This window comes from Microcaecilia unicolor, chromosome 9, assembly GCF_901765095.1.
Source record: "Microcaecilia unicolor chromosome 9, aMicUni1.1, whole genome shotgun sequence".
Lineage (NCBI taxonomy): Eukaryota > Metazoa > Chordata > Amphibia > Gymnophiona > Siphonopidae > Microcaecilia > Microcaecilia unicolor.
The window spans coordinates 130,006,393-130,032,677 of NC_044039.1; the positions used below are offsets into that span (position 1 = coordinate 130,006,393).

Genomic DNA, 26,285 nt, shown 5'->3' on the forward strand with positions numbered 1-26,285 from the left:
AGAATTTTGCTTTAATCTTGAGTTTGGAAGAGCTTTATGGGAGCTTATGGATTTTTTTCCAGCTCTTACCACAAAAGTGTTCATGGAGCACAGCAAAAAAAATCATGGTTACAGGTTAAAAAGCTTCATAAGCAACAGCAAGCAAGGCTAGCACAAATTCCCTTTTCTATGTGTTTTTAAGTGGTTGTCATTAGGCAACTTGATTGTTCAACAAAAGTCTGCTATCCACTATGTGACTGAGACTTTGTAAAATAATGATTATCACCTTAACAAAAATGTATCCTATGAGATACACAGGTTTTTCTTGACTTTTTGTTGAGGCTAAAAGAGGAATATTAATTGTTATAGGAGATATATTGACAGCAGTATTGAGACTGGTAAGAGGTATGGAATATTTATTTATTTATTAGAATCAAAATTAGTGTGAATATCACCATTAGCTTATATAGAGGGGCATAATCGAATGCCCATCTCCATGGGCGTCTATCTCCGAGAACGGGTATGTGAAGGGGCGGGACAAACCGTATTTTCAAAAAAAAAAAATGGGCGTCCAACTTTTTTCTGAAAATACAGTTTGTGCCAACCAAATGCATCGGATTTGTGCGGATTTGAGCTGGGCGGTATTGTTTTTCAGCGATAATGGAAACCGAAGGCGCCCAGCTCGAAAAACGAACAAATTCAAGGCATTGGGTCATGGGAGGGGCCAGGATTCATAGTGTACTGGTCCCCCTCACATGCCAGGACACCAACCGGGCACCCTAGGGGGCACTTGTAACAATTAAAAAAAAGTTAACTACCTCTGAAGTCCATAGCTCCCTTCCCTTGGGTGCTCAGCCCCCCAAATTCCCCCCCCCAAAACCCACTCCCCACAACTCTACACCATTACCATAGCACTTATGACTGAAGGGGGGCACCTAGATATGGGTACAGTGGGTTTTGGGGGCGGTTTGGAGGGCTCCCATTCATAGGCAGTCGGTGGCCCAACTGTTTGGGGAGGCTAAAGGGGGCGGGGTTAGGGGTGGGGCCAGGGGTGGAGCTTAAATCCATAATTGTCTGATAACACACATAAAAAATAAATAAATAAAAATAAAAGTCACAATACCTTTTATTAAATTTAGATATTAGATATGAATCATATGTCAAAGAATAAAGTGGTTGCTCAAAGCATATTCTAACCACAATCACTCAACTGCAAAACACTATGCACAACTTTGTGCAAAAACACACTCAGAACCATAAATATTACACTGGGCAGAACCTAATACACCAATATAAATGATTAAAAAAAAAAGAATTGTAAGAATTCTAATGGTACTTGTCAACATGCAGCATTTCCTTCATCCCCTTTGACCTATTTGGTTGTTCTCAAACCAGCTTCCAAATCCACTAGCTGTTACAGGAATGTTTTTTCCAAACGGGGAAAATATTTAATTCCTTTTTGGTTTTCCAGCTCAGTCTGAACATGCCCTGAGCCATATTACCATGGCTAGTGAAATGATATACCTTTCAAAAAAGATATGAAATCAACAGCAATATTTCTTATGTCATAAGTTCTACTGAAACTATCTACAAATGGCTACCACTTGCTCCAAATAATATTGAAATTACTGCTCAAACAAGGGTTCACATAGAGCCTTGTATAACATACTGCCCAAGTAAAAAAAAATTAAATATTTTGTTATTTTTGTAAGTTTCATGCAGATCTCTTTGTTTAACTAAGTTATGTTTAAACAAAGAGATCTGCATGAAACTTACAAAAATAACAAAATATTTAATTTTTTTTTACTTTCTTTTGTTTTAAAAAACCTTCCTTCAGTCAGTCAGCACAGCAGAGCTGCACTTACCTCTCTGTCTCCTGAAATCCAAGCGGCCCCCCGGACCCGGGGCAAATTTCTAGAAGGAAGTGGGAGGGATCATCAGACAGAGAGTACTCTCTGTCTTTCTTCTTCTCCTACTACGTGTGCCGTCTCGCGCGTTCCCGCCTATGCGGAACAGTACACCATGGGACGGGAGCGAGCCAGCGCGCGAAGAAGGTTGACGTGAGCTGAGGAGGACCTGGGCGAGCCCAGCCGAGGGCGGGGCGAAGAAAGAAAAAGAAGCCGCTAGCCGCACGTCCGTCTTGTCTTCTGATTCGCAGTAAGGCAGCAGCACAGGACCAACCGGCGCGCTGGTGAGAGCCCAAGCGGGCGGAAGTTCGGAACTGAAGGGCCTGGGGCTGGGCGGGCTGAATTTATGATGGTGCGTGTGTCCGTCCGTCCGTCCGTGTGTGTGTGTGTGTGTGTGTGTGTGTGGGGGCATCGTCGTGGTCGTGCGCGTCAGTGGGTCTTAAAAAGACGATGTTGGGCCGAGCGGCGAGCCCCGGGGGCGGAACTGGGGGCTGATGCCGATGCGGTGTGTGTCATGTTGGCGTCGTCGTGGTCCGAATCCGACCAGCTGAGCTGTCAATCAAAATCCAACAGACTTCTGGCTGGGGAGGCTTAGCCTCCCCAAGCCTCTTATACCGGGCGCCTATGCTCCCATTTACCACCACAAGTGTAACAAGTAGGGAGGGATAGGCCTAAGTCCACCTGGCTGAAGTCCACTGCACCTACTAACAACTGCTCCAGGGACCTGCATACTGCTGTGATGGAGCTGGGTATGACATTTGAGGCTGGCATACAGGCTGGAAAAAAAAAGTTTTAAAAGTTGTTTTTGTTGGGTGGGAGGGGATTAGTAACTACTGGGGGAGTCAGCGATTCCCTCCCGTGGTCATCTGGTCATTTAGGGCACTTTTTTGGGACTTGTTCGTGAAAAAAAAAAGGTCCAAAAAAGTGACCCAAATTTGCGCTAAAAACGCCTTTTCAGGGAAATTAGCAGTTTATAAGTACTGTACTTATATTGATATTGAATGGAATCCCCCCCCCCCCCCCCCCCAAAGAAGCCATCCCCTTCAACACCTGAGCAGCAGAAAAGACACTGAGGATCACTCCTGCTCTCTACCCATAGAGCCACCAAGGATTTCTGAGGTAGGCTTGGGGCTAAGTCCTGACTGGGAGAGGAAGGGGTCTGTATGGCAGTCAGCAAACATTGGTCCCTTTAAGAATACTCACAGACAGGAAAAATACAAGTTTAAAGCTGGTGTTACTGTTGCATGAATAACAGCTGGCAAAGGTTAATGCAAGCTGTGTTACATAATAATAATAATAATAAAATGCTAGGCATAAATTTGCATGTGTTGCATTTTACTATTATGCAATTCATATTTAACTAACATGCAATATAGTAAAAACACACAATTTTGTCAGTTAATACACATAAAGAGGCAAGTAACTACCCCCTTAAGAGATCTACATTGAGATTCAATTTTTAAAAGTATGGCTGCACTTAAAATTTATAATCACAATTAATCACATAATTAAAAGTATTTTTATTTATTTCCCACTGCAGCACCTTTTGACTCCGGGCAAATCACTTTAACTCTCCATTGTCCCAGGTACAAAATAACTACCTGTATATAATATGTAAACTGCTTTGACTGTAACCACAGAAAGGTGGTACATCAAATCCCATCCTACTTCCTTTCCCTAAAGGACTGAATCTCCCTCCCTCTGATCCAACATCTCTCCCTTCTCTTACCTCCCCTCCCTCTCCATTTTCCCCAGGTCCATTATCTTTCTCTCTTTCCTGGGGTCCAAGGTAGACTGGTGCAGAGGGGGGTGGTGGTGGTGGTGGTGATGTTGAATTGGGGGCAGGGCCGGCCCTAGGGTTTCTAGCGCCCTCCTGCAGTCTATTAGTCGGCGCCCCTACCCATCCAGAGGCGGGATCACCATGGCTCCGCCCCCACAGTAGAAACACCCCTTTTACCAGCCATGGCATCATTGAAAATATTACACCAGTATAGAAGAAAAATAACTTAGCACACAGACCAGGAATTAGGAGAACAGACAGTCTTGCCAACTCTGAAAAACAATGTGTTATCAAAATTTCAGAATCTAACAAACAGATCCCTATTCAGACACTTCGCCTTGCAGTCACACATGTAGAACAGAGATAGCCCCTCTTCAAATTCTTCAAAAATTAACCTGAAATCTTAAGAAGTTAGACTCTGCATGCAGCACAAAAGCCTTCCCATTGAGCACAGCTTAGGATCTAGCTAGGACAGACTTAATCAGCATAAACTAACAAATTCTACAATCTGAGCTGGACAGACTAACAGGAGTTACTGAAGTGGGAATGAGAGATAGGTGATGGTTAGGAATTGAAAGCAGGCATCTAGCCCTCCTGTCCTGTGAGTTGCTGTGTTGGGGGTGGAAAAGGGTGGGTCAGGTGCAGCAGCACTAAACAGCAGTCTCTGAAAAAACAAGGGTCCAGGCTCTGCTGTGCTGTCTCTGAGCCCTCTCTGGGCAGAGGACAGAGGTTAGCTGAGCTCCCACAAGTTATTTCAGAGCCAGATTCAGTTGGAGCAGTGAGGTCCTCTGACAAACACAAGGAGGATATTTCTCTGCTTGGGAGGGGGGAGGGGACGGGACAGAGAGCTGACAGCTTTGGAGCCAGACTGAGATGAGCAGCAGAGATTAGATACTCAGCAGAGCTTGACTGCTTGCAAAGTGACGCCCTTGAAGGCAAGCGCCCTCCTGCAGTGCTTACCCTGCTTACCGGGTTTGACCGGCCCTGATTGGGGGTAGGGGAAAAATGCCAGATCGTACCAAGGACAGGGGTTGGAAGTGAAGGAGAGCTGAAGAGATGTTTAGAGGTCTCAATGCAAATTTTTAATCATGACCAATTCTTTAAAATTGTGATTAACAATTAATATATTAATCGCAGAGTTAACTGCAATTAACTTGCAGCCCTAATTAAAAGAATCAAATTCAAGATCTTGTTTATAATTAGGTCTTCTATTCTTAGGTGTTCATAAATTGTAACTTTAGGGGCCCAATATGAAAGTGATTTAAGGGGACAGGAGAAACTCCTGCCTGATTAAATTGAGTTTTGAGGGATGGTCACAGATATTCATCAGCACTTGCAGTGCCGCTAAATATTGTCACTAACTTGCTATTTTTAAAGTGGGAAGAGGCAATCCAAAAGTGGAGCATAGGAGAAACTGGCAGCTATGCAAGTACCAGTAATATTCTGTGCTGGTACCCGCATACTGAGGCTAGCCACCGACCACATCAGCTCAGAGAGGAGAAAAGAGGAGAGGAACACAGTCGCACACGGCTACGCTCCGGAGGCCGTCCGAGCTGAGGCGCACCCCCACATGACGATCCCTGGTTGACTCAGCCATGCAGCCACCCGCCTCTGACCGACCCGACCCGATGACCACCAGCACCTGACCCATGCTGATCATAGCTGCTGAGAGGCCAGTTGCAGTCGTTGGGCCGTTGGAAACCTGCTCCAATCCTGCTCCGCTCCAGCTTGTTGTTGCTGCAGTCCATCTTGTTCCAGCCTATTCCAACTACAGCCGGACTGGAACGAGGTGGCGAGGAGCTCCCAAAGTCCTCCAGCAATAATACAGAGGCATACTCAGCGGCCTTTGAGAGCAACCACCGATCTTGATCCCGATCTCGCTGCGCCAGGGAGGCGTGGGAGACTGTGAGGACACTAACCAGCATCCGTGCAGACCGAGGAGAGGAGGTAAGAGGCGCCACACACAGATCGGCCTGATCCCGTGGGAATTCCTTGCGCACCTCGGTCTCACCTACCTCCAACCCCGCCGACCGCCTGTCGGAGACAGGAATCCTCTGGCACCGCGCACCCTCAGCCCTCCTCCCGACCAGCCGCTTACCCGTCGTCCCTTCTCCAGGGCCGATGACCTGACCAGCCAGAGTGACCAAGGAGGTGGAACTCAGCTGGTATAGAGCGAAGAGCGAGGCACGAACAGAACGGGAGAGAGATCAGAGAAACGGGCCAGAGAACGACTGCAACAGACGGCCGGTGAACCGGTGAGCCGTAGCTCGCCGTGTGACAAGATCCGAGAAACCCCAGCAATTGGGCCTCCACGGGGACACGTCCTCACCGCGTGGAGCTGATCGAGTCACCCGTAACAGACCTGTGCCATCAGAGCAAGAAACCTGCCCATGCCCATCTGAACTTTTACAGCGTGTTCCAGTCCGCCTGTTCCAGCCCATCTGCTCCACCTTGTTCTAGTCTGTCCATTCCAGCGTGTTCTAGTCCGCCTGTCCCCCTTGTTCCAGCCCGCCTGTTCCAGCCTGCTCCAGCTGTTCCAGTCCTGCCCCAACCTGAACCAATCTTGCTACTCCGCCTCCTTCTGTTCCAGCTTGTTCCAGTCCGTCTACTCCAGCTCACTCCAGCCCATCTGCATTGCTTATCCCAGCGAGCTCCAGTCCGCCTCTCCCATTCCATCTGCTCCATCCTGTTCCAGTCCTCATGTTCCAGTCCATCTGCTCCGCCTTGTTCCAGTCCATCTGCTCCGCCTTGTTCCAGTCTGCCCGTACCAGCCCGTTCCAGTCCATCTGCACAGCTTCTTCCAGCGTGTTCCAGTTTACTTAATAACATTGAAGCAGACTGGTGAAAACTAAAACCTCCCTTTCATGCTTTAAAATTTCCTTTAAATGTTGTAAATCGCTATGTTGCAAGCACTGTTTATATCCTCGGAAGCCTAGTAGATGCCTAAACACTGTTTATACCCTTGGCAGCCTGGTAGGCACCTAAACACTGTTTATATTCCTGGTAGCTTAATAGATGCATAAACACTGCTTATATGTTTGGCAGCTATTAGATGTGTAAACGCTTTTTATGAGATGCAATATGCTGTAAGAACTTCAATGCCTCCACCTACTTTGACCTAAGTGCACTGTTTGTAATGATTTAAATTCTGCTCGCTCTATTCCGAATATAATGCCTATACCGACCCAGACTTTGCCTCACACGATTACTAAACCCCAACACTCCAAACACACAAAATAACGTGCAAACTAACACTGATATGAACACCAGTAAAATACACCTAACTATTTACTGCCTCACCCTACTCCAACACGTATCCACAACCCCAGACACGGACAATAACAGCCTCACAACTCATAAACCACAAACAAATCGCGAACACAACATGCACACCCCAAAAAACAAAGAAGACCATGAAAAACCTATCATCCTCGGACCCCATCAAAGATAAGGAAAGAAAGAACGTTCAAAACCATCACATCAAGGAGAAAGACAACTAATAAATATTACCCCAAACCCGAATCCAAAAGAACACCACCAACGAATACAAATAGGCTACACTAATGCCAGATCAGTAGTTAAGAAAACCACTATACTGACCGACTGGATCACGGAAAACCACCTTGATTTCCTACTCATTAGCAAAACCTGAATCCATGATTCCAAAGACCCAATAATCTTAGAATTATGTCCTCCAGGATACAAAATTACCCATTGGACTAGAGAAGGAAAAAGAGGAGGAGGCATAGCAATAATCTATAAATCACAATTCACAGTCACTACAACAGCAGAATCCATCCTACCCCAACTTGAAATAGCCTCAGTTAGAATTAACCACCCCGATCTACTTGAACAACTAAACCTAATCATTTTCTACAGGCCCCCGGGCAAATTGGCAAGTTTCACAAACACACTTTATGGACTTCATATCAAATACTTGCGTGTCCTCCCAGAACCTCCTCATAGCAGGGGACGTTAACCTTCACCTTGAAGACACTAACATAAGGAACGTAAACGAATGCAAGGAATTCATAGGAGCTCCACTGGCCTAACATGCAACCTACCCACAAAAAAGGACACACACTAGACATTATAACTCACAAACTTTTCATCAGAGCCCATCTTCACTATCACAGACACAAAATGGACAGCTACACCATGGTCAGACCACTACAAAGCACATAGCCTCTCTCTACTGGAAAAGAAAAAGGGCCACAACAAAAACAAGAAAAAAGAACTTATACTACAAGAGGTAAAATAGACCCATATACATTCTGGCAAGAACTATACACTGATGAATGGGCAACTCCTACAAACTCACCCCAATTTCTACAAGAATGGGACAACAGATGCACAGAAATATTAGACAGTATAGCACCGCTCCAAATTAGATCCTCAAAAAGAAAAAACTCAATACCATGGTTCAACAACGAACTGAAAGCCTTAAAAACACAAGTCAGAAGACTGGAAAGAATATGGAGTAAAAAAAAAAGACGAACTCACTCTTAACGACTGGAAACAGTTGCAAAGAAAATAAAAATATAAAATCAGACAAACCAAAAGAATGTACTACAAAACCGTAATAGGACCAAACTACAAGGATACACATAAGCTCTTCTCACTCGTGAACAAACTCCTAAACACTACACTGGTTACCTCTAACAACATAGACACCCCATCCGCAACCAACTTAGCGAAACATTTTAACGAAAAAATTATAAAACTCAGACGCATGATACCTCCGAATACCACCGACTATACAAGCATCCTTGAATGCCTTGATCCAAAACCTGGGGAATACCCAGCAGATCGCTCATGGACCAACTTCGACAAAATCTCAGCAGATGAACTCTCACATTGGCTTAAAAAATATGGCAAGTCTCAATGCAAACTAGACATTTGCCCTGTTAGCCTAATAAGAGCCGCCCCTAAACAATTCAAGAAAGACCTCACAGACCAAATAAACCACAGACTCCAAAACGGTTTATTCCCCACGAAAAAAGGAAACATCTTACTCACTCCACTGCAAAAAGACGTTAAGAAAAGCACAATGGACCTAACCAATTATCAACCAGTGGCATCTATTCCGCTCATAACCAAAATAATGGAGGGCATAGTTACGAAACAATTCACTGATTATCTGACTAAATACTCAATTCTACATGAGTCACAATCAGGATTTCGATCAAATCACAGCACCGAAACTTTACTAGTGGCGGCAATGAACTCATTCAAAAAAACAATTGCTACTGGTAAGAACATACTCGTATTACAATTTGACATGTCAAGCGCCTTCGACATGGTTGATCATGGATTACTACTTCATATACTAGAATACTTCGGAGTCGGAGGCCCAGTCCTCAAGTGGTTCGAGGGGTTCCTCACCACCAGATCCTACCAAGTAATAACAGACGCCGAAAGATCACCTCCATGGATACCAGAATGCGGAGTTCCTCAAGGATCCCCCCTCTCACCAACCATCTTCAACTTAATGATGATACCTCTAGCCAAACTCTTAGCAGATCAAAACCTTAACCCTTACATATATGCAGACGATGTCACGATCTACATCCCGTTCAAACACAATCTAAACGAAATCACCAATGAGATCAACCAAAGCTTCAGAACCTTGCATAGCTGGGCAGATTCATTCCAGCTAAAACTCAACGCAGAAAAAACTCAATGCCTAGTACTCACTTCTCAATACAACACAAACAATTACTCCACTATAACCACACCATATTGCACCCTTCCTATTTCAGAAAACCTGAAGATCCTTGGAGTTACCATCGACCGAAACCTCACTCTCGATACCCACGTGAAGAACACAACAAAAAAGATGTTCCACTCGATGTGGAAACTCAAAAGAGTTAAGCCTTTCTTTCCGAGAAACATTTTCCGCACCTTGGTACAATCTATGGTAATTAGTCACCTGGATTACTGTAACACTCTGTACGCTGGCTGCAAAGAACAGACTATCAAGAAACTCCAAACAGCCCAAAATACCGCAGCCAGACTCATATTTGGAAAGACCAACTACGAAAGCGCGAAACCCTTAAGAGAGAAACTTCACTGGCTTCCACTCAAGGAACGAATCGAATTCAAGATCTGCACGATCGTACACAAGATCATTCATGCAGATGCCCCACTGTACATGTTTAACCTTGTGGACCTACCGCCCAGAAATGCCAAGAGATCAGCCCGCAAATTCCTCAATCTGAACTTCCCCACCTGTAAAGGACTTAAATATAAGAAGGCATACGCCACTACCTTCTCCTACAGAAGTACACAGATATGGAATGGGTTACCCCCACCCCTAAAAACTATGGACAATCTAAGCAACTTTCGCAAATCTCTGAAAACACATTTCTTCAATAGAGCCTACAAAAAGAACCCTTAAAGACACAAAACACAAAGATTCCATCTTCTCTAATTCCTCATCTATCCTATGTTTACTTTTGATTGTTTCCAATATCCTGTCATGACTTTGTCATTACAACACTCTTTAAGCCACATTGAGCCTGCAAATAGGTGGGAAAATGTGGGGTACAAATGCAATAAACAAATAAATAAAATAAATAAATAATACTAAGGGACCAAATAGGACCAAATAAATAGCAATCATAATTTTGGTCACTTAGTTATGCACATGCCGGCACTGAATATCAGACGGTACGCATAATATCTGAGTAGCAACTGAAGATGTGGATTTGCTCCCCTCCTTCCCCGCAACATAGTATGATCCCCCTTCAGCCCCCCCCCCCCCCATCCACTTGTAGGTCTCTCTCCAAGCCTCTCTTACAATCTATGGTGGTCCAGTGGGGTAGCCTGGTCAGGGGTGATTCTCACTCACTACTTGTGCAGTGGACTTGATCCTGGGGAACTGAGTTCGATTCAAACTGCAGCTCCTTGTGACTCTGGGCAAGTCACTTAACCCTCCACTGCCCCTGGTACAAATAAGTACCTGAATATACTATGTAAACCGCTTTGAATGTAGTTGCAAAAACCACAGAAAGGCGGTATATCAAGTCCCATTTCCCTTCCCCTTTCCCTCTAGTAGCTCTATCAGTGAAATGATAGCTTCCAACTCTAGCAGTAGTATATGGAAGATATATAGAAGGTTGATAACTAATAATAGTACTATGAGATTACCACTAGAGCTCGCCAGAGCCATTTTAATGATGGACCCACTAGGGGCAGTAGCAAGTGGGCATCTTTCCTGCCTGGGTACCCCACTGGACCACAAGAGATCATTAAATAGGCTCGGGGGGGGGGGGGGGGGGGGAGAGGCCCTATGGGTGGGTGAGCAGGTGGGTCTGATCTCCAGAAGAAGGGATTCGGGAGGGGTATTGGAATTGGCAGGAGGGGGGCCTACAGTCAGCTTGGACCTGCTTAAGTATCTTAAATTGAGTCCCCTGCTGGGTATGAGCCGGGACCCACCTAAGCTCGGGCGGCCAGCAGCAGCCCAATCAGACCAGATATTTAATGCTTGTGCCCGGACATGGCTTGGCAATGCGTTATCTAGGCCTAATTTAGCCATCTGCAGTCAGCTTTTTAAATCAAGTCTGACCGCTGCTGGATGAATATTGACCAGTAGGTGTTTATTTTTCAGCTAATTAGGAATTGAGGGTACAAAAAAAAAAAATCAGTGTTTAGTGCTGATGTAATGCCTGAGGTACTATTGCTGGGTACCTTTTCTGGTGGAATTAGATATGTACATTTATGTCACTCAGGAACCATCAGCATAGAAAAAACACACACAAAAAAAATGAACCAAGCGAGGGGTGTCAGAGCAGTAAGGGAAGTAGTGTTTTTCTGGTGTTTATCCAATGAGTGATACACAACATCTGAGCACCACCCCTAGCACTCACCTGGGGTTAACCCTGTGGCCACCTGGAGGGTCCCACCTAGCAATGCCCAGGCCCACCTGCATATACGCGCCTACACTGGCATACCCTCCACCCACCTGCTGGGTCCCGCTTGCTCTGAGTCTCCCACCCACAAATTATTTCCCTGGTGGTTTCTAGGGGCACTGGGGCCACAATTCTAGGGGCCCCACAGTTCCCAGAAAACCACTCACAGTCCGAGAACAGGAGAACAGGAATAACATGTATAGAATGTTTGTACGTTTGGGAAGCTCGCCAGGTGCCCTTGGCCTGGATTGGCAGCTGTCGTGGACAGGATGCTGGGCTTGATGGACCCTTGGTCTTTTCCCAGTGTGGCATTACTTATGTACTAAACTAATAGGTTTATTATCAAAAAAGTTGAACAGTGAATGGTAAAAGTGGTAAACAGCAAACAGAAACAGGTAAAACAAGGACTCAGTATTAAAGTTAACTTTTTTTTTTTTTTTACTACCTAAGTAGTACCTGGGGAGATCAAGAAAAGAAACTGCTCACAGGAATTGAACAGGGCCTCAGCGCAGGGTCTATTCCCTCCACACTCCCAACTCTGAGACTGGGGTGTTCCAGCACATTCTGGGGTAGGTCTTTGGCTCCAAGGCCAATCAGGGCACAGAGCATTAGCACTAAGGGTGTTTGGTCAATGGAACTGCAGGTTTTTCTCCTCTGGGGCTTTCCTCTTTTCTTTGGGGAAAAAAGCTAAAAAAAAAAGAAAAAAAAGAAAAAGAAAAACGACCTCTGCTACAGCTATAATTAGCCACCACCTGCTGGCTAATCAAGGGGAATATAGTGAAGGAAAGAAAAGTGTCATAGGGCAGCATTACAAATCACAAAGCATGAAAGTCCCCAGTTTTGCCACAATGAGCACATATTTTAATTTTTTAGCATCATGGTGTTTACTGAAGGTATGTATTTATTTATTTACTTACTAGTAAAAAAGGCCCGTTTCTGACACAAATGAAACGGGCGCTAGCAAGGTTTTCCTCGGAGTGTGTATGTTTGGGAGAGTGTATGTGAGAGTGACTGTTTGAGAGTCAGAGTGAAAGTGTGAGTGTGTGTGTGTGAGAGAGAGAGTGAGTCTGGGTGTGAGTGTGTTTGTGAGAGAGTGTGTGTGTGAGAATGTGAGTGTGTGCAAGTGTGTATGTTAGACACAGTGTGAGAGAGAGTGTGTGTGTGTGTGGGCGAGAGAGAGAGTGTGTGTGAGACACAGATTCTCTGTGAGAGTGAGTGTATGAGACCAAGCGAGTGTGTGAGTGACTGTGTGGCACATAGAGTGTGAATGTGATACAGTGTGAGACAGAGTGTGTGAGAGTGAGAGTCAGAAAGACATTGTATATGAGAGAGTGTGAGCCCTGCCCTCCCAATCCATGCCCATCTGTCACCTGTCCCCTCCATTCATCCCTATCCAGCAATTCCCCTCTCTCCCTGAGCCCTGCCCTGCAATCCATATCCATCCATCCCCTCCATTCATCCCTATCCAGCAATTCCCCTCTCTCCCTGAGCCCTGCTCTGCAATCCATATCCATCCATGCCCATCTGTCCCCTCCATTCATCCCTATCCAGCAATTCCTCTCTCTCCCTGAGCCCTGCCCTCCCAATCCATGCCCATCCATGCACCTCTGTCCCCTGCCCCCTCCATTCATCCCTTTCCAGCAATTCCCCTCTCTCCCTGAGCCCTGCCCTCCCAATACATGCCCATCCATGCTCCTCTGTCACCTGCTCCCTCCATTCATCCCTATCCAGCAATTCCCCTCTCTCCCTGAGCCCTGCCCTCCCAATCCATGCCCATCCATGCTCCTCTGTCCCCTGCCCCCTCCATTCATCCCTTTCCAGCAATTGCCCTCTCTCCCTGAGCCCTGCCCTCCCAATCCATGCCCATCCATTCTCCTCTGTCCCCTGCCGCCTCCATTCATCCTTTTCCAGCAAGTCCCCTCTCTCCCCTCCATGACCCCCCCTCGCATCCATGCTCCTCTCTCTCCCATATCCCAGCCTGGCCCGCCCTCTTCTCCCCCCCCTTCGCATCCATGCTCCCCCCCCCTTCGCATCCATGCTGTCGTTTCTCCCCTGCCCTCCCGCTCCCATTGTTCAACTTTATTGCCCATTCTCTTCTCTCTCCCCTATTTTTTTTTTTTCTTCTTCTTTTTAAATTTACCTCCGTGGCGGTTCCGGCAGCGCAGCGTCAGGGAAGGAGGCGGCGCTCCCGACGTCTCCAGCCTTTCCTTCGCTGTGTTCCGCCTTCTTCTGACGTCAAGGATGACGTCAGAAGAAGGCGGAACACAGCGAAGGGAAGGCTGGAGACGTCGGGAGCGCCGCCTCCTTCCCTGACGCTGCGCTGCCGGATTTGTTTGTTTTTGTTTCCGCCCTCGACGTCATGACATTTGACGCGAGGGCGGGGCAGAGACGGCTGGGTGGCTTCACACCACGAACGCCACGAACCCTACAGCCAGAGCCAGGGAGTGACGTCAGATGGCTTCAGAACGTTGTCCTCATTAGAACGTTCACGGTGCGTTTTATTATATTAGATTGGGATTTATTAACTACTTTTACAAAAAGATTCATCCAAGGCACTGTATAAGAGGTAGTTTATTGGTTAAAACCTAAAACTAGAAGTCCTATATAAAGTGTTCAAGATTCTGTATGATCTGACCTCTCAGTATCTTGAATACCTGTGTTGAGCACTATATTCCAGAAAGAAACATATGTTCCTCATAACATTCTCTCCTTAAAATTCCAGATGAAATTAATTTTTACAAACTAAAAAGGAGAGCATTTCCTTTTATGGTACCAATTGGAATGCAATCTCCCAAGATTTCAAGATGATTAATGAATTAGCCTATTTTCAAAATCATCATTAAGGCATAGATTTCAGGACAGTGTTGTGCGGTATCGCGTTACTGTAATTGATTACTTTTTTGAGTAATCAATTACTTTATAAACTAATTAACTATAGTAATGGCGGTACTATAGTTAATTACATTTTGATTGATAACGTGAATACTTCATGTTACCGGCAGCTGGAGGAAACAGCATTTTTCCTTCACTTTGAGGCTGCATGGTTCCCGTGGGAGTGCACGTGCCCCAGTGACCGCTTACCAGGTCCTCCAAGACATCTAAGTACCGCCTCCTCCTCCCTTCAATAATTCAGCACAGCTGCACTTGGCTCCATGCCCGGTCTCATGCAGCAAGGCTCACACTGACACACACAAGGGACAGTGACATCAGAGGTCACCTGATCTACTGGCAAGTGCGTGCATGTGCTGATCTCCACGTGCAACATCAGTCCAGGCAGAGAGCAAGTATGGCTGAGCTGAATTATAGAAGTGAGGACTTGGAGGACTTACTGCACAGTGCCAGAGACAGAGTTAACTGAGGGGAGGTTGAGGACTCTGAGGACTTGCTGCCTAGTGCAGGTTAACCGTTCCTGGTCCGTGGTTTTGCCACCAAAACCGGTAAGTTACTTGGTTGGATGGTTGTTGAAAGCATATATGTTACTATAAAAAAAAAAACAAAAGTTTGGGCTATAGTATTTTCAGAAGAGTTTGCCACAGCACATAGTAATAGAAAAAAAAGTTTTCATTGCTCTCATGAACCATGCTTCTTCTACTAGTGCTGTTAAACATTTCTATAGCACTACAGAGTGTAGGCAGCCCTGTACAGACACATATTTGTGCTGAGTGGTGTGAAGTGTAGTTGAGGGATTCCTGGAGGAGCTGGTAGGTTTGCCCACAGGACCCTGCTTTTAAGAGGGCAACACTGGCTGCTTATTTCTTTGCAGTGGCAAGAAATATTGGGCCCCTCTTTGAAATAATGGCACTTCATAGTGAGGATGAATCAGTTCAAAGATGTCCTCTTTGTGCACATTGGTAAGTGGCGAATCTGCCTCGTCGGCTGTGGCTGATTCTTCTTTCTGGCAACTGCTAGGTATTATTAGTTATAATTTTTCTTCTGAACTAAATTTCTTATCTTGGATCATAATACTGAGGACTAAAGCTATTGTTTGATAATTTTTGAACTATAACTTGTGTTTGTAATTTGATTTCCAATTGCTTAAGTTATTCAATTGCTATCATGTACAGTGAATATTTTGAAATTTAATAAATACTTTAAAAAAGATTTTAGATCAGCTTCTTGCAGTTTTACTTTGTCTTCAAATTAAACTCTGTTAATTTCCCTTTTACAGCATAAACCCGTTCCCTGGTTCTCCCTAAAAACTGGTCTTGGCTACCTTTCTGGACTATACTGTAAGCTCTACAGAGCTTCCCAGTTCATTTTTTGTCTTTATAATGCTATTTGCATCCATGTCATGCTACCTATAAAGCAAAGAATTCAGTTTATGGTATTGACAATTGTACATCAGACTATATAAGCAGATGCTCCTTTTTACTTAATGCAAGTTTTGGTGTTTTATCGTCCAAGACGGTCACTGAGGCTTTTGAATGCCATAAGCCTTTTTTTGAATATAGTGCTCATGCTGATATTAGGGTTTCAGCTTTTGTTGCAGCAGGGATTTCATTATGGAACTCTCTGGTTCGCTTCACAATTTTGCAAATACTTTTCAGTTCAAAACATTTTTGAAGAAACATATTTTTGTAACCACTTTTTTAAATTCAGCTGTAGATTGGTTATGATTTGTCACTGAACAGCAGCCCATTGATTCTGGAAGCAGAGCTCTGTGCATTGTGTTTTTGTGTTTGTCTTATATGCAGTTTTATTTGGTTTTATGTATGTATGTTTTATATAGAAACCACCTAGGTTATAGGTGGTATATACATTTTTTTAAATACAAAAAAGTAAAGGAAAAATAATTAGCTACTTTAAACCGGTAACTAATCCGTAATTAACTACTTTCCTATATGGATAATTTAATTACCTTAACTAATTACTTTAAGCTGAGAAGTAAAAGTAGCTGTAATTAATGGGAAAATTAGGACTTACCTGATCATATTCTTTCCTTTAGTCACAGCAGATGAATCCAGAAACTGGTGGGTTATATCCGCCTACCAGCAGGTGGAGATAGAAAAACACTGAAAGAAGGCAGTGACTCCTGACGTCCACCTCCTTCCCTCTTCAGTATATGTCACATCTCAAAGCAGAACAAAGAAACCAAACACCTCTCAAACTTTCTTCACAATAAAAAAGTTCTCCTCTAAATGAAAGGACAAGAATCAATAAAAGAGGGAAACCTCAACCTCCTCTTGAATATCCACTTTGTCTTCTTAAACTGTATTGACAGAACACTAGAAAAGCACTCGAGACGAAAACAGGGAGGGATCCTGGATTCATCTGCTGCGATTAAAGGAAAGAAAATTATCAGGTAAGTCCTAATTTTCCCTTCTTTATCGTCAGCAGCAGACGAAATCCAGAACTGGTGGGATATACCCAAGCACTCCCTAAACTGGGTGGGAAGACACCACTCCTCGAGAGAGAACTGAGGCCCCAAATCGTGTGTCTTCTCACGCAGCCACATCAAGCCTATAATGCCAAACAAGTAGCCACTCGACAGATCTCCTGAATGGAAAAGATGTTCGTCTCCGCCCATGAGGATGCTAGAGCCTGCGTGGAATGAGCATTAAAACCCTTATAGTGTCCAATGTTCCCGTAATAAGCTATATGGGAACAGATTGATGGGAACATTGTACACTAAAGGGTTAAACGCCTCAGGAGGCGACCTACCAGACACAATGTAAGCCAAAATAATCGACTCCTTAAGCCAACAAGCTATAATGGCCTCAGACGCCGGAAAACCTTGACAAGGCCCTGACAACAAAACAAAGAGATGATCAGAGCACCAGAAGTCAACTAACATCTGCAAATACTGCATCAGAACCCTCCGGACATCCAACAGGCGGAGCAGTCAGATAAAATCCGGAAAATCTTGCTTCCAAAAAGAGGGCAAGAAAAGCGGCTGATTTAGGTGAAAGGCTATCAATAGAAATCAAACCACCAGTACTGGCCTTCCGACAGCCACCCAACTTAAAACACAAGCTAATCAGAAGTAAACTTCCATCACAGACTGAAAAGGAACAGAAGGGCACACTTCCCTGTAATTTATCCAGTTGCAAACTATGCCAAAATATTTCACAGGACCCCACAGTCATCCACAAAGGAAAGATATTCAACATAAAGGGATCTTTCACTTGCTCATCTTCCAATGTGGTATATATCATTCAGTGTAAAAAATGTAACGAAGGATGCTATATTGGAGAAACAGGCCAGATGCTTAAGACAAGATTCAATTTACATAGACATCACATGAACAATACTGGTGCCAGTAGGGCTCCCACGCCTGTTGGTCAGCATTTTACAGGACCAGGACACTGTACCAGTGACTTCACAGTGAGAATCCTGAAAGGTAACTTTAAAACCATACAAGAACTTAAGACCTTTGAAGTCAGAATGATTGAATATTTTAACACCCAACAGAAAGAACTTAACAATGATCTGGGGTTCCTAGCCCATTATAAACCATAAAGCTGTATGTCTCTGTTGATCACCCCACCCCTCACCTATCCACACCCATCTTGTTAGAATATCAATGATATGCTTTGATGTCCCCATGCATACCTCCTACCCACCCCCATCCTCCCACCCTGTCAGACTGTCATAGTAATGCTTGAATGTTTTCACTTATATACACTGTCAGCTAGCACATTTGCTTATTTCCGATCTGACGAAGAAGGGCAACCTTCGAAAGCTAATCAAGAAATGTATTAAGTTATGTCCAATAAAAAAGGTATCATCTTATTTTCTTTTCCATGTTTTATTTTGTTTGATTTCTATTGATAACCTTAAGAGTGGACTAACCAATTCGAAGTTCACCCCAGACGCTATCGGCAGGCCTCCTGAAACAGAGGTTTAGAGGAGGAGACTTGGGCTTGTCCTCAGGGAGACGCTGAGATTTTGAATTTCCTAGATACTTAACGATCCCCAAAGAAGAGCTTCCCCCGAAATGGTAATTTCACCAGGCGCTGCTTAGAGGCCAAATCTGCTGACCAATTGCGAAGTCACAGCAAACGCCTAGCTGTCACTGACAAGGCCATCTGCTTGGCAGACATCCTAATAAAATCATAAAGGACATCAGCCAAAAAGGCTAAACCCAATTCCATAAACTGCCGCTATGACGGACCTTAAGGTTTCCATGCGGAAATGCCGCACTCTCAGAGACTCACTGACCTTGCGCAAGTTGAGATCCGGTCTGAAAGTTCCTCCCTTCCGAGGAACTATGAAATAGATCAAGTACCGACCGTAACAAAGTTCAGGTTGCGGAATGGGCACCATAGCCCCCAAGTCCAGCAGTGACCTCAAAGAGTCATTCCGAGCCGCCCGCTTGATGGCTGTAGAACAGCGTGACTCCAAAAAAGTGTCTCCTATGGGTGCAGCAAACTCTAACCGGTAACTGTCTCTGATCAACTCCAAAACCCACTGGTCTGACGTAATTTTGGTCCACTCTTCGTAGAAAAAGGTCAAACGACCCCCCCTATGCTGGGCATGGAAGAGTGGACCGGCGTCCCATCATTATGCTGAACGTCCTTGGGTTTCTTGTCTTTGTGCGGAACCCATGGATCCTTTGTCAGAGCGAAAGGAGGAATGCTGAAACCAATTCGAAGTTCACCCTGGATGCTATCGGCAGGCCTCCTGAAACAGAGGTTTAGAGGAGGAGACTTGGGCTTGTCCTCAGGGAGACACTGAGATTTTGAATTTCCTAGATACTTAACGATCCTTTACAAATCCTCCCCAAAGAAGAGCTTCCCCCGAAATGGTAATTTCACCAGGCGCTGCTTAGAGGCCAAATCTGCTGACCAATTGCGAAGTCACAGCAAACGCCTAGCTGTCACCGACAAGGCCATCTGCTTGGCAGACGTCCTAATAAAATCATAAAGGACATCAGCCAAAAAGGCTAAACCCAATTCCATACAAGGGGCCTCATCTGACAGAGTGGTGGAAGCCTCTGTAGTCTGATCAACAGCTTGCTGTAGTCAGGAGAGACATGCTCTGGCCGCATAGGAACTACATGTGGCAGCCCATAGAGCAAGAGATGAGACTTCGAAGGAGCGCTGCAGAGAAGCCTCCAAACAATGGTTCTGCATATTTTCCAGAGCCACCTCCCTTCAACAGGGCCAGTAGTCTTCTTGGTAACCGCAGTTACCAGTGCATCCACCTTTGGAAACGCAAGAAGCTTAAGATGAGTTTCCCCTACCGGGTAAAGGCGAGCCATAGCTCTAGTCACTTTCAGGCTCCCATCTGGATCTGTCCACTGAGCTGTAATAAGTTCTTGTATGGCCTCATGAACTGGAAAAGACTGAGAAGGCTTTCTAGTACTGGCCATTTTGGGGTTCACCAAAGAGGCTGCTGCCACTTCCGGATCATCAAATTAGAGCAGGGAGCTCGTTGCAATGAAAAATGTGGACCACCTTGGGGTCATCCTGCTCTTCCTGGAGAATCTCTCCTACCTCCTGGTCTTCCTCGTAGCAGATGTAGTAGACTCCCCCGAGCCCCCAAAGAGCAACTGGGGGGGAGGGGGAAATGAGGAGCCAGAGCCAGCTTCGGACAGAAGAAAGCCTCCTGCGTTTATTGTCAGGAGCGTCCCAAGGGAGTGCCATCACAACCTCCCCATCAGAGCAAGAGACCTGATGGGCAGAAGAACTGGGGGGGGGGGGGGGGGGGGGGGCAGAAACAGACTATGTGCATCTGGGAGAGCCCTCTTCATTAAATAAATTCAAGGGAGAAAAAATTCCCCCGATTGTCTGTTCCAACAAGTCTGGCAGGAACCGGCTCCCGAGAGTCCTTCACTGGCAATACTCCCTCAAGAAGCGACCCCACTTGACTGCCAAGTTCCCCAGCTCACAGTGCAGAGAGCTCCGCATCCCCAACATTCCCAAGATAGTACCGGCGCTGAGACCCAGAGCGCGGGAAAGCTCTAAGTCGGAACACACCGCCGAACCTCCCGACCCCAAGCAGTTCATGCTGCTCAGTCCCACTGCGGTTCACCTGTTGCCACAGCGGGAGCACCGTTTCACAGTTTCTGCTGCCATAACAAGCGCTGGAGCCCCGGAACACCATGGCTCACAGGAAGAAACTCACCCTGCTTCAAAGAGTAGCGCAGCAGCGGTCACTCCCAGGTGCTCAAAACAGCTCTCTAACCTCCAAACACCTGGTCAGGCAGAGCTCGGGTCTTGTCTTCAGTGTCCCAAAATAAAAGCTACAGAGAACACTTTGCTTTTTTTTTCTTTTTCTGTGAGGAAAGTAAGGTGGCAGATAGCGGGCACACATCCAAGCACACCTCGAGACAACCAGGAGATGGGGAGAGTCGGGTTAAGGCAGAGATCTGAAAGCAAGTATGCCTTCAAAGAGGGCACCCTGAGCCACACACCCCTTTGCTCAACTGGCCAAAGCCTAGGAGCCTCCCAAAGGAATGAATCTAAGAGTTGGAAGAAATCCATCCACCACCTGCTGGAGATAGAGATATACTCAAGAGGGAAGGAGCTGGACGTCAGGGGTCACTGTCTTCTTTCAGTGTCCTCTATCACCACCTGGATATAACCCAGCAGTTCCTGGATTCATCTGCTCCTGGCGATAAGGAATACTTCTGATGAGTAATCAGCACAACACTGGTGACTGTTTATGAGTGGGAAAGCGCGGGGTACAAATGTAACAAAAATAAAAAAAAATAAAAATATGAACCCATTTTGATGATACTGTGTATACTGGTTATTTACTATTTTATGAGTTTGTTTTAATTTTTTTGTATTGTATTTTATGATTATTTTAGTTATCTTTATTTATTTATTTGCGATATTTAAGCCTGCTTTATCACCTAGGCGGGGAACAAGTAAATACATGCAAAAATACAATAGACATACCTAGTGCCAATTAGCATCCCTCCTGTTATATCATTTCCTCATCAGCATATCATACATACCTCAGAGATGTCACAGCAGTCATAGCGATTCATCTTTGCAGCCTGTGCAGAAAGTGATGTCAGCTAGGGCAGATGCAGCAGAAGGAAGCCTGAGGGGCTGGCACAGGAAGTGAAGATGAATTGCTGAGGTGCTAAGATGCCTCTAAGGTACTCCGGGGGGGGGGGGGGAGGGACAGGGATTCAGTAAGAGGGAAGATGCCAGTCTTTGGGGGAAGAGGTTAGAAAAGACAGAGGAAATGCTAAGCTAAGGGGGGAGGGATTAAAAGGGCCCACCCAAGTTAACAGTGGGCCCACCCAAAATAGTAGGTCCAGCTACACCACTGGGAAGTAGTACTATGAGTTTCTATAAAACATTAGTTAGAATAAGTTAGCCTCAAAAATATATCTATTATTTTGAAAAGACCAAAAAGATTTAATTTCGTGTTGCTATAAATCTTACTATGTATGTTGAAAGTGGGACATAACAAATTTAACTGGATGGATAATGAAGCAAGCTTTAGAAATAGACATTAGAGATTACATTTACATACCTTATATTACCTCAGAAGCCACACTACTTCACATACCTCATCTGAAACTTTAAACCTTCTCAAGAGGGCCACCACTTTTTGTTTGAAGTTTTGTTGCTACAAATAAAAAGAACATTTTTATATAAATGCAATGGGACATACACCCTCTTCTCTAGTGGTCAACAGACCTACCACTGGCTACAAACTAGTACAATACATCTCTTAGTAGAAGACAAAGACAACACATGGTCTTTTCAGATGATTAATTTACAAAAATTGAAATCCCACCTTTTCATGATTAACGGATACAGTTATACAATGCCTATCCAGATGTGGATAGGGGTGGAAGATATCTTTTCCCCAAATACATACAAAGACTTGGGATTTAGTACTGTTTAACATATTCTCATTTAACCTTGCTTAACAGCAAAAATATTATTGCTTTTACCATCAACTTTGTCCATGTAATCTTTTCAAATATGCAGTTATTCATTACTATTACTATTTCCTGTAGTACTGGTTTTCCTTTGTAGACTCATGTATATACAACTTTTGGCACATAGTTTCTGGCACAGATACAGTTACCTATAATGTAAATTTAAACTGCACATAGTCCAATCATATATGCTTGTCATTCAGCACATAACAAAAGCTATGGGCTAGTTGCAACCTTCATCAAAATACAAGTTTTGTAGTGGAAAGATTGAAGGACAGTGGACCAGTTATTCCTAAACCAGATATGTTTTCAAGTTATCCACAATTGCCTTAGTCTGCTAATCTGTCACAATGGGGAACTGTACTTATTAAACACAATACTATATTTCCCCAGAGTCCTTTCATTGAGCAGTTAAAAAAAGCATACATCAATTCAAAGATATGATTAGCCAAGGCAAGATCTGCTATTGCTTCACTCTCAATTCATTTACTACAGCCATTTTATAATACCAAACTTTTTTGAGTTATAAAAGGATTATTTTAAATTCTGTAACAAGAAATTATCAAACAAATAGTTTATAGCTTATTTTATTTTCTATACTGCCTGGCTCAAAAGCAAGATCTCAGTGTTCACAATCCTAAAACATTAAAAACTAAAACAAAAGGAACTCTAATTTAAAACAGTAAAGACACGCTCATACAAGACCACACACATCCTAACAGCAATCACAAACACAATCAACGCAGCGCTGTACAATATAACATAGGACAGTCCCTGCTCTGAGAGCTTACAATCTAATGGACAAATGTACAGACAATCAAGTAGTGGCAGTCAAATTGGGGCAGTCTACGTTCCTTGAGAGGTATCAGGTTAGGTGCCGAAGGCAACATTGAAGAGGTGGGCTTTGAGCAAGGATTTGAAGATGGGTAGGGAGGGGGCTTGGCGTAGGGCCTCAGGAAGTTGATTCCACGCATAGGGTGAGGTGAGGCAGAATGGGCGGAGCCTGGAGCTGGCTGTGGTGGAGAAGGGTACTGAGAGGAGGGATTTGTCCTGTGAGCGGAGGTTTCGGGCGGGAACGTAAGGGGAGATGAGGGTGGAGAGGTAATGAGGGGCTGCAGACTGAGTGCATTTGTAGGTGAGAAGAAGAAGCTTGAACTGTATGCGGTATCTGATCGGAAGCCAGTGAAGCGACCTGAGGAGAGGGGTGATATGAGTATATCGGTTCAGGCGGAATATAAGACGTGCAGCAGAGTTCTGAATGGATTGAAGGGGGAATAGACGGCTAAGTGGGAGGCCAGTGAGGAGAAGGTTGCAGTAGTCAAGGCGAGAGGTAATGAGGGCGTGGATGAGAGTTCGGGTGGTGTGCTCAGAGAGGAAAGGGCGAATTTTGCTGATGTTAAAGAGGAAGAAGCGACAGGTCTTGGCTGTCTGCTGGATATGCGCTGAGAATGAGAGGGAGGAGTCGAAGATGACTCCGAGGTTGCGGGCAGATGAGACGGGGAGGATGAGGATGTTAGCAACTGAGATCGAGGGAGGAGGAAGGGGAGAGGTGGGCTTTGGTGGAAAGACGATAAGCTCGGTCTTGGACATGTTCAGTTTCAGGTGGCGGTTGGACATCCATGCAGCAATGTCTGACAAACAGGCCGATACCTTGGTCTGGGTCTCCACGCCGATGTCTGGTATGGAGAGATACAACTGGGTGTCATCAGCATAAAGATGATAGTGGAAACCATGAGATGAGATCAGTGAGCCCAGGGAAGAGGTGTAGATTGAAAAAAGAAGGGGTCCAAGGACAGATCCCTGGGGAACTCCTACAGAGAGCGGGATGGGGGTGGAGGAAGAACCATGAGAGTGTACTCTGAAGGTGCGGTGAGAGAGATAGGAGGAGAACCAGGAGAGGACAGAGCCCTGGAACCCAAATGAGGACAGTGTGGCGAGAAGTAAATCATGATTGACAGTGTCAAACGCGGCGGATAGATCAAGGAGGATAAGGAAGGAGTAGTGGCCACTCGATTTGGCAAGGAACAGGTCATTACAGACTTTAGAGAGTGCTGTTTCTGTCGAGTGTAGAGGGCGAAAACCGGATTGAAGTGGATTGAGGATGGCCTGAGAGGAGAGGAAATCAAGGCAGCGGCTGTGAACGGCGCGCTCAAGAAGTTTGGAGAGGAAGGGTAGGAGGGAGATGGGGCGGTAGTTGGAGGGACAGGTAGGGTCAAGTGATGGTTTTTTGAGGAGAGGTGTGACTACGGCGTGCTTGAAGGTGTCAGGGACAGTTGCAGTGGAGAGAGAGAGGTTGAGGATATGACAGATGGAGGGGGTGACAGTATGAGCGATGGTGTTAAGTAAGTTGGTGGGGATGGGATCAGAGGAACAAGTTGTGCATTTCGAGGAGGAAAGAAGGCGGGCAGTTTCCTCCTCGGAGATATCAGGAAAGGAGGAGAAAGAGTTGGTTGGTTGGTTGATGGAGAGGGTTGAAGAGAGAAGAGGAGGAGGTGGCTTGGTAGTGAATTCAAGGTTGATCTTTTGCACCTTATTGCGGAAGTAGTCGGCCAGTGATTGAGGAGAGAGTGAGGGGGGGTGGGACCGGAGGCTACTTTGAGGAGGGAGTTAAGGGTGGCGAAGAGACGACGAGGGTTGGAGCTGAGAGAATTGGTCGATTGGGTGTAGTAGTCCTGTTTGGCAAGGAATCGGGAGGACTGAAAGGAGGATAGCATGAATTTGTAATGAAGGAAATCTGAATAGGTGCGAGATTTCCTCCAGAGGCGTTCAGCAGATCGGGCGCAGGAGCGAAGGTAATGGATGCAAGGGGTCAACCAGGGCTGGGGATTAGTGCGCCTTGTGGGACGGGAGATGGATGGTGCGAGGGTGTCCAGAGCAGAGGCGAGAGTTGCATTGTAAGCGGAGACCGCTTCGTCGACAGACTCGGAGGACATGATGGAGAGGAGGAGATAGCGAATGCTACATACCTGTAGAAGGTATTCTCCGAGGACAGCAGGCTGATTGTTCTCACTGATGGGTGACGTCCACGGCAGCCCCTCCAATCGGAAACTTCACTAGCAAAGTCCTTTGCTAGCCCTCGCGCGCCCGCGCGCACCGCGCATGCGCGGCCGTCTTCCCGCCCGAAACCGGCTCGAGCCGGCCAGTCCAGTATGTAGCAAGACAATACAGTTCAAGGGAAGACACAACTCCAAAGGGGAGGCGGGCGGGTTTGTGAGAACAATCAGCCTGCTGTCCTCGGAGAATACCTTCTACAGGTATGTAGCATTCGCTTTCTCCGAGGACAAGCAGGCTGCTTGTTCTCACTGATGGGGTATCCCTAGCCCCCAGGCTCACTCAAAACAACAACATTGGTCAATTGGGCCTCGCAACGGCGAGGACATAACTGAGATTGACCTAAAAAATTTACCAACTAACTGAGAGTGTAGCCTGGAACAGAACAAACAGGGCCCTCGGGGGGTGGAGTTGGATCCTAAAGCCCAAACAGGTTCTGAAGAACTGACTGCCCGAACCGACTGTCACGTCGGGTATCCTGCTGCAGGCAGTAATGAGATGTGAATGTGTGGACAGATGACCACGTCGCAGCTTTGCAAATTTCCTCCATGGTGGCTGACTTCAAGTGGGCTACCGACGCTGCCATGGCTCTAACATTATGAGCCGTGACATGACCCTCAAGAGCCAGCCCAGCCTGGGCGTAAGTGAAGGAAATGCAATCTGCTAGCCAATTGGATATGGTGCGTTTCCCTACAGCCACTCCCCTCTTGTTGGGATCAAAAGAAACAAACAATTGGGCGGACTGTCTGTGGGGCTGTGTCCGCTCCAGATAGAAGGCCAATGCTCTCTTGCAGTCCAATGTG

The 26,285-nt window shown here is 45.6% G+C and overlaps 1 protein-coding gene across 1 annotated transcript in view; it reads right to left on the bottom strand.

Annotated features, from left to right (window-relative positions):
* PACS2 (phosphofurin acidic cluster sorting protein 2) overlaps positions 1–26,285 on the bottom strand; it is a 550,048-nt gene that overhangs the window by 184,688 nt on the left and 339,075 nt on the right. The window contains exon 8 of the mRNA XM_030213995.1: positions 22,053–22,112. Coding sequence (XP_030069855.1) covers positions 22,053–22,112 — 60 coding nt within the window. The remainder of the gene's footprint in view (positions 1–22,052; positions 22,113–26,285) is intronic.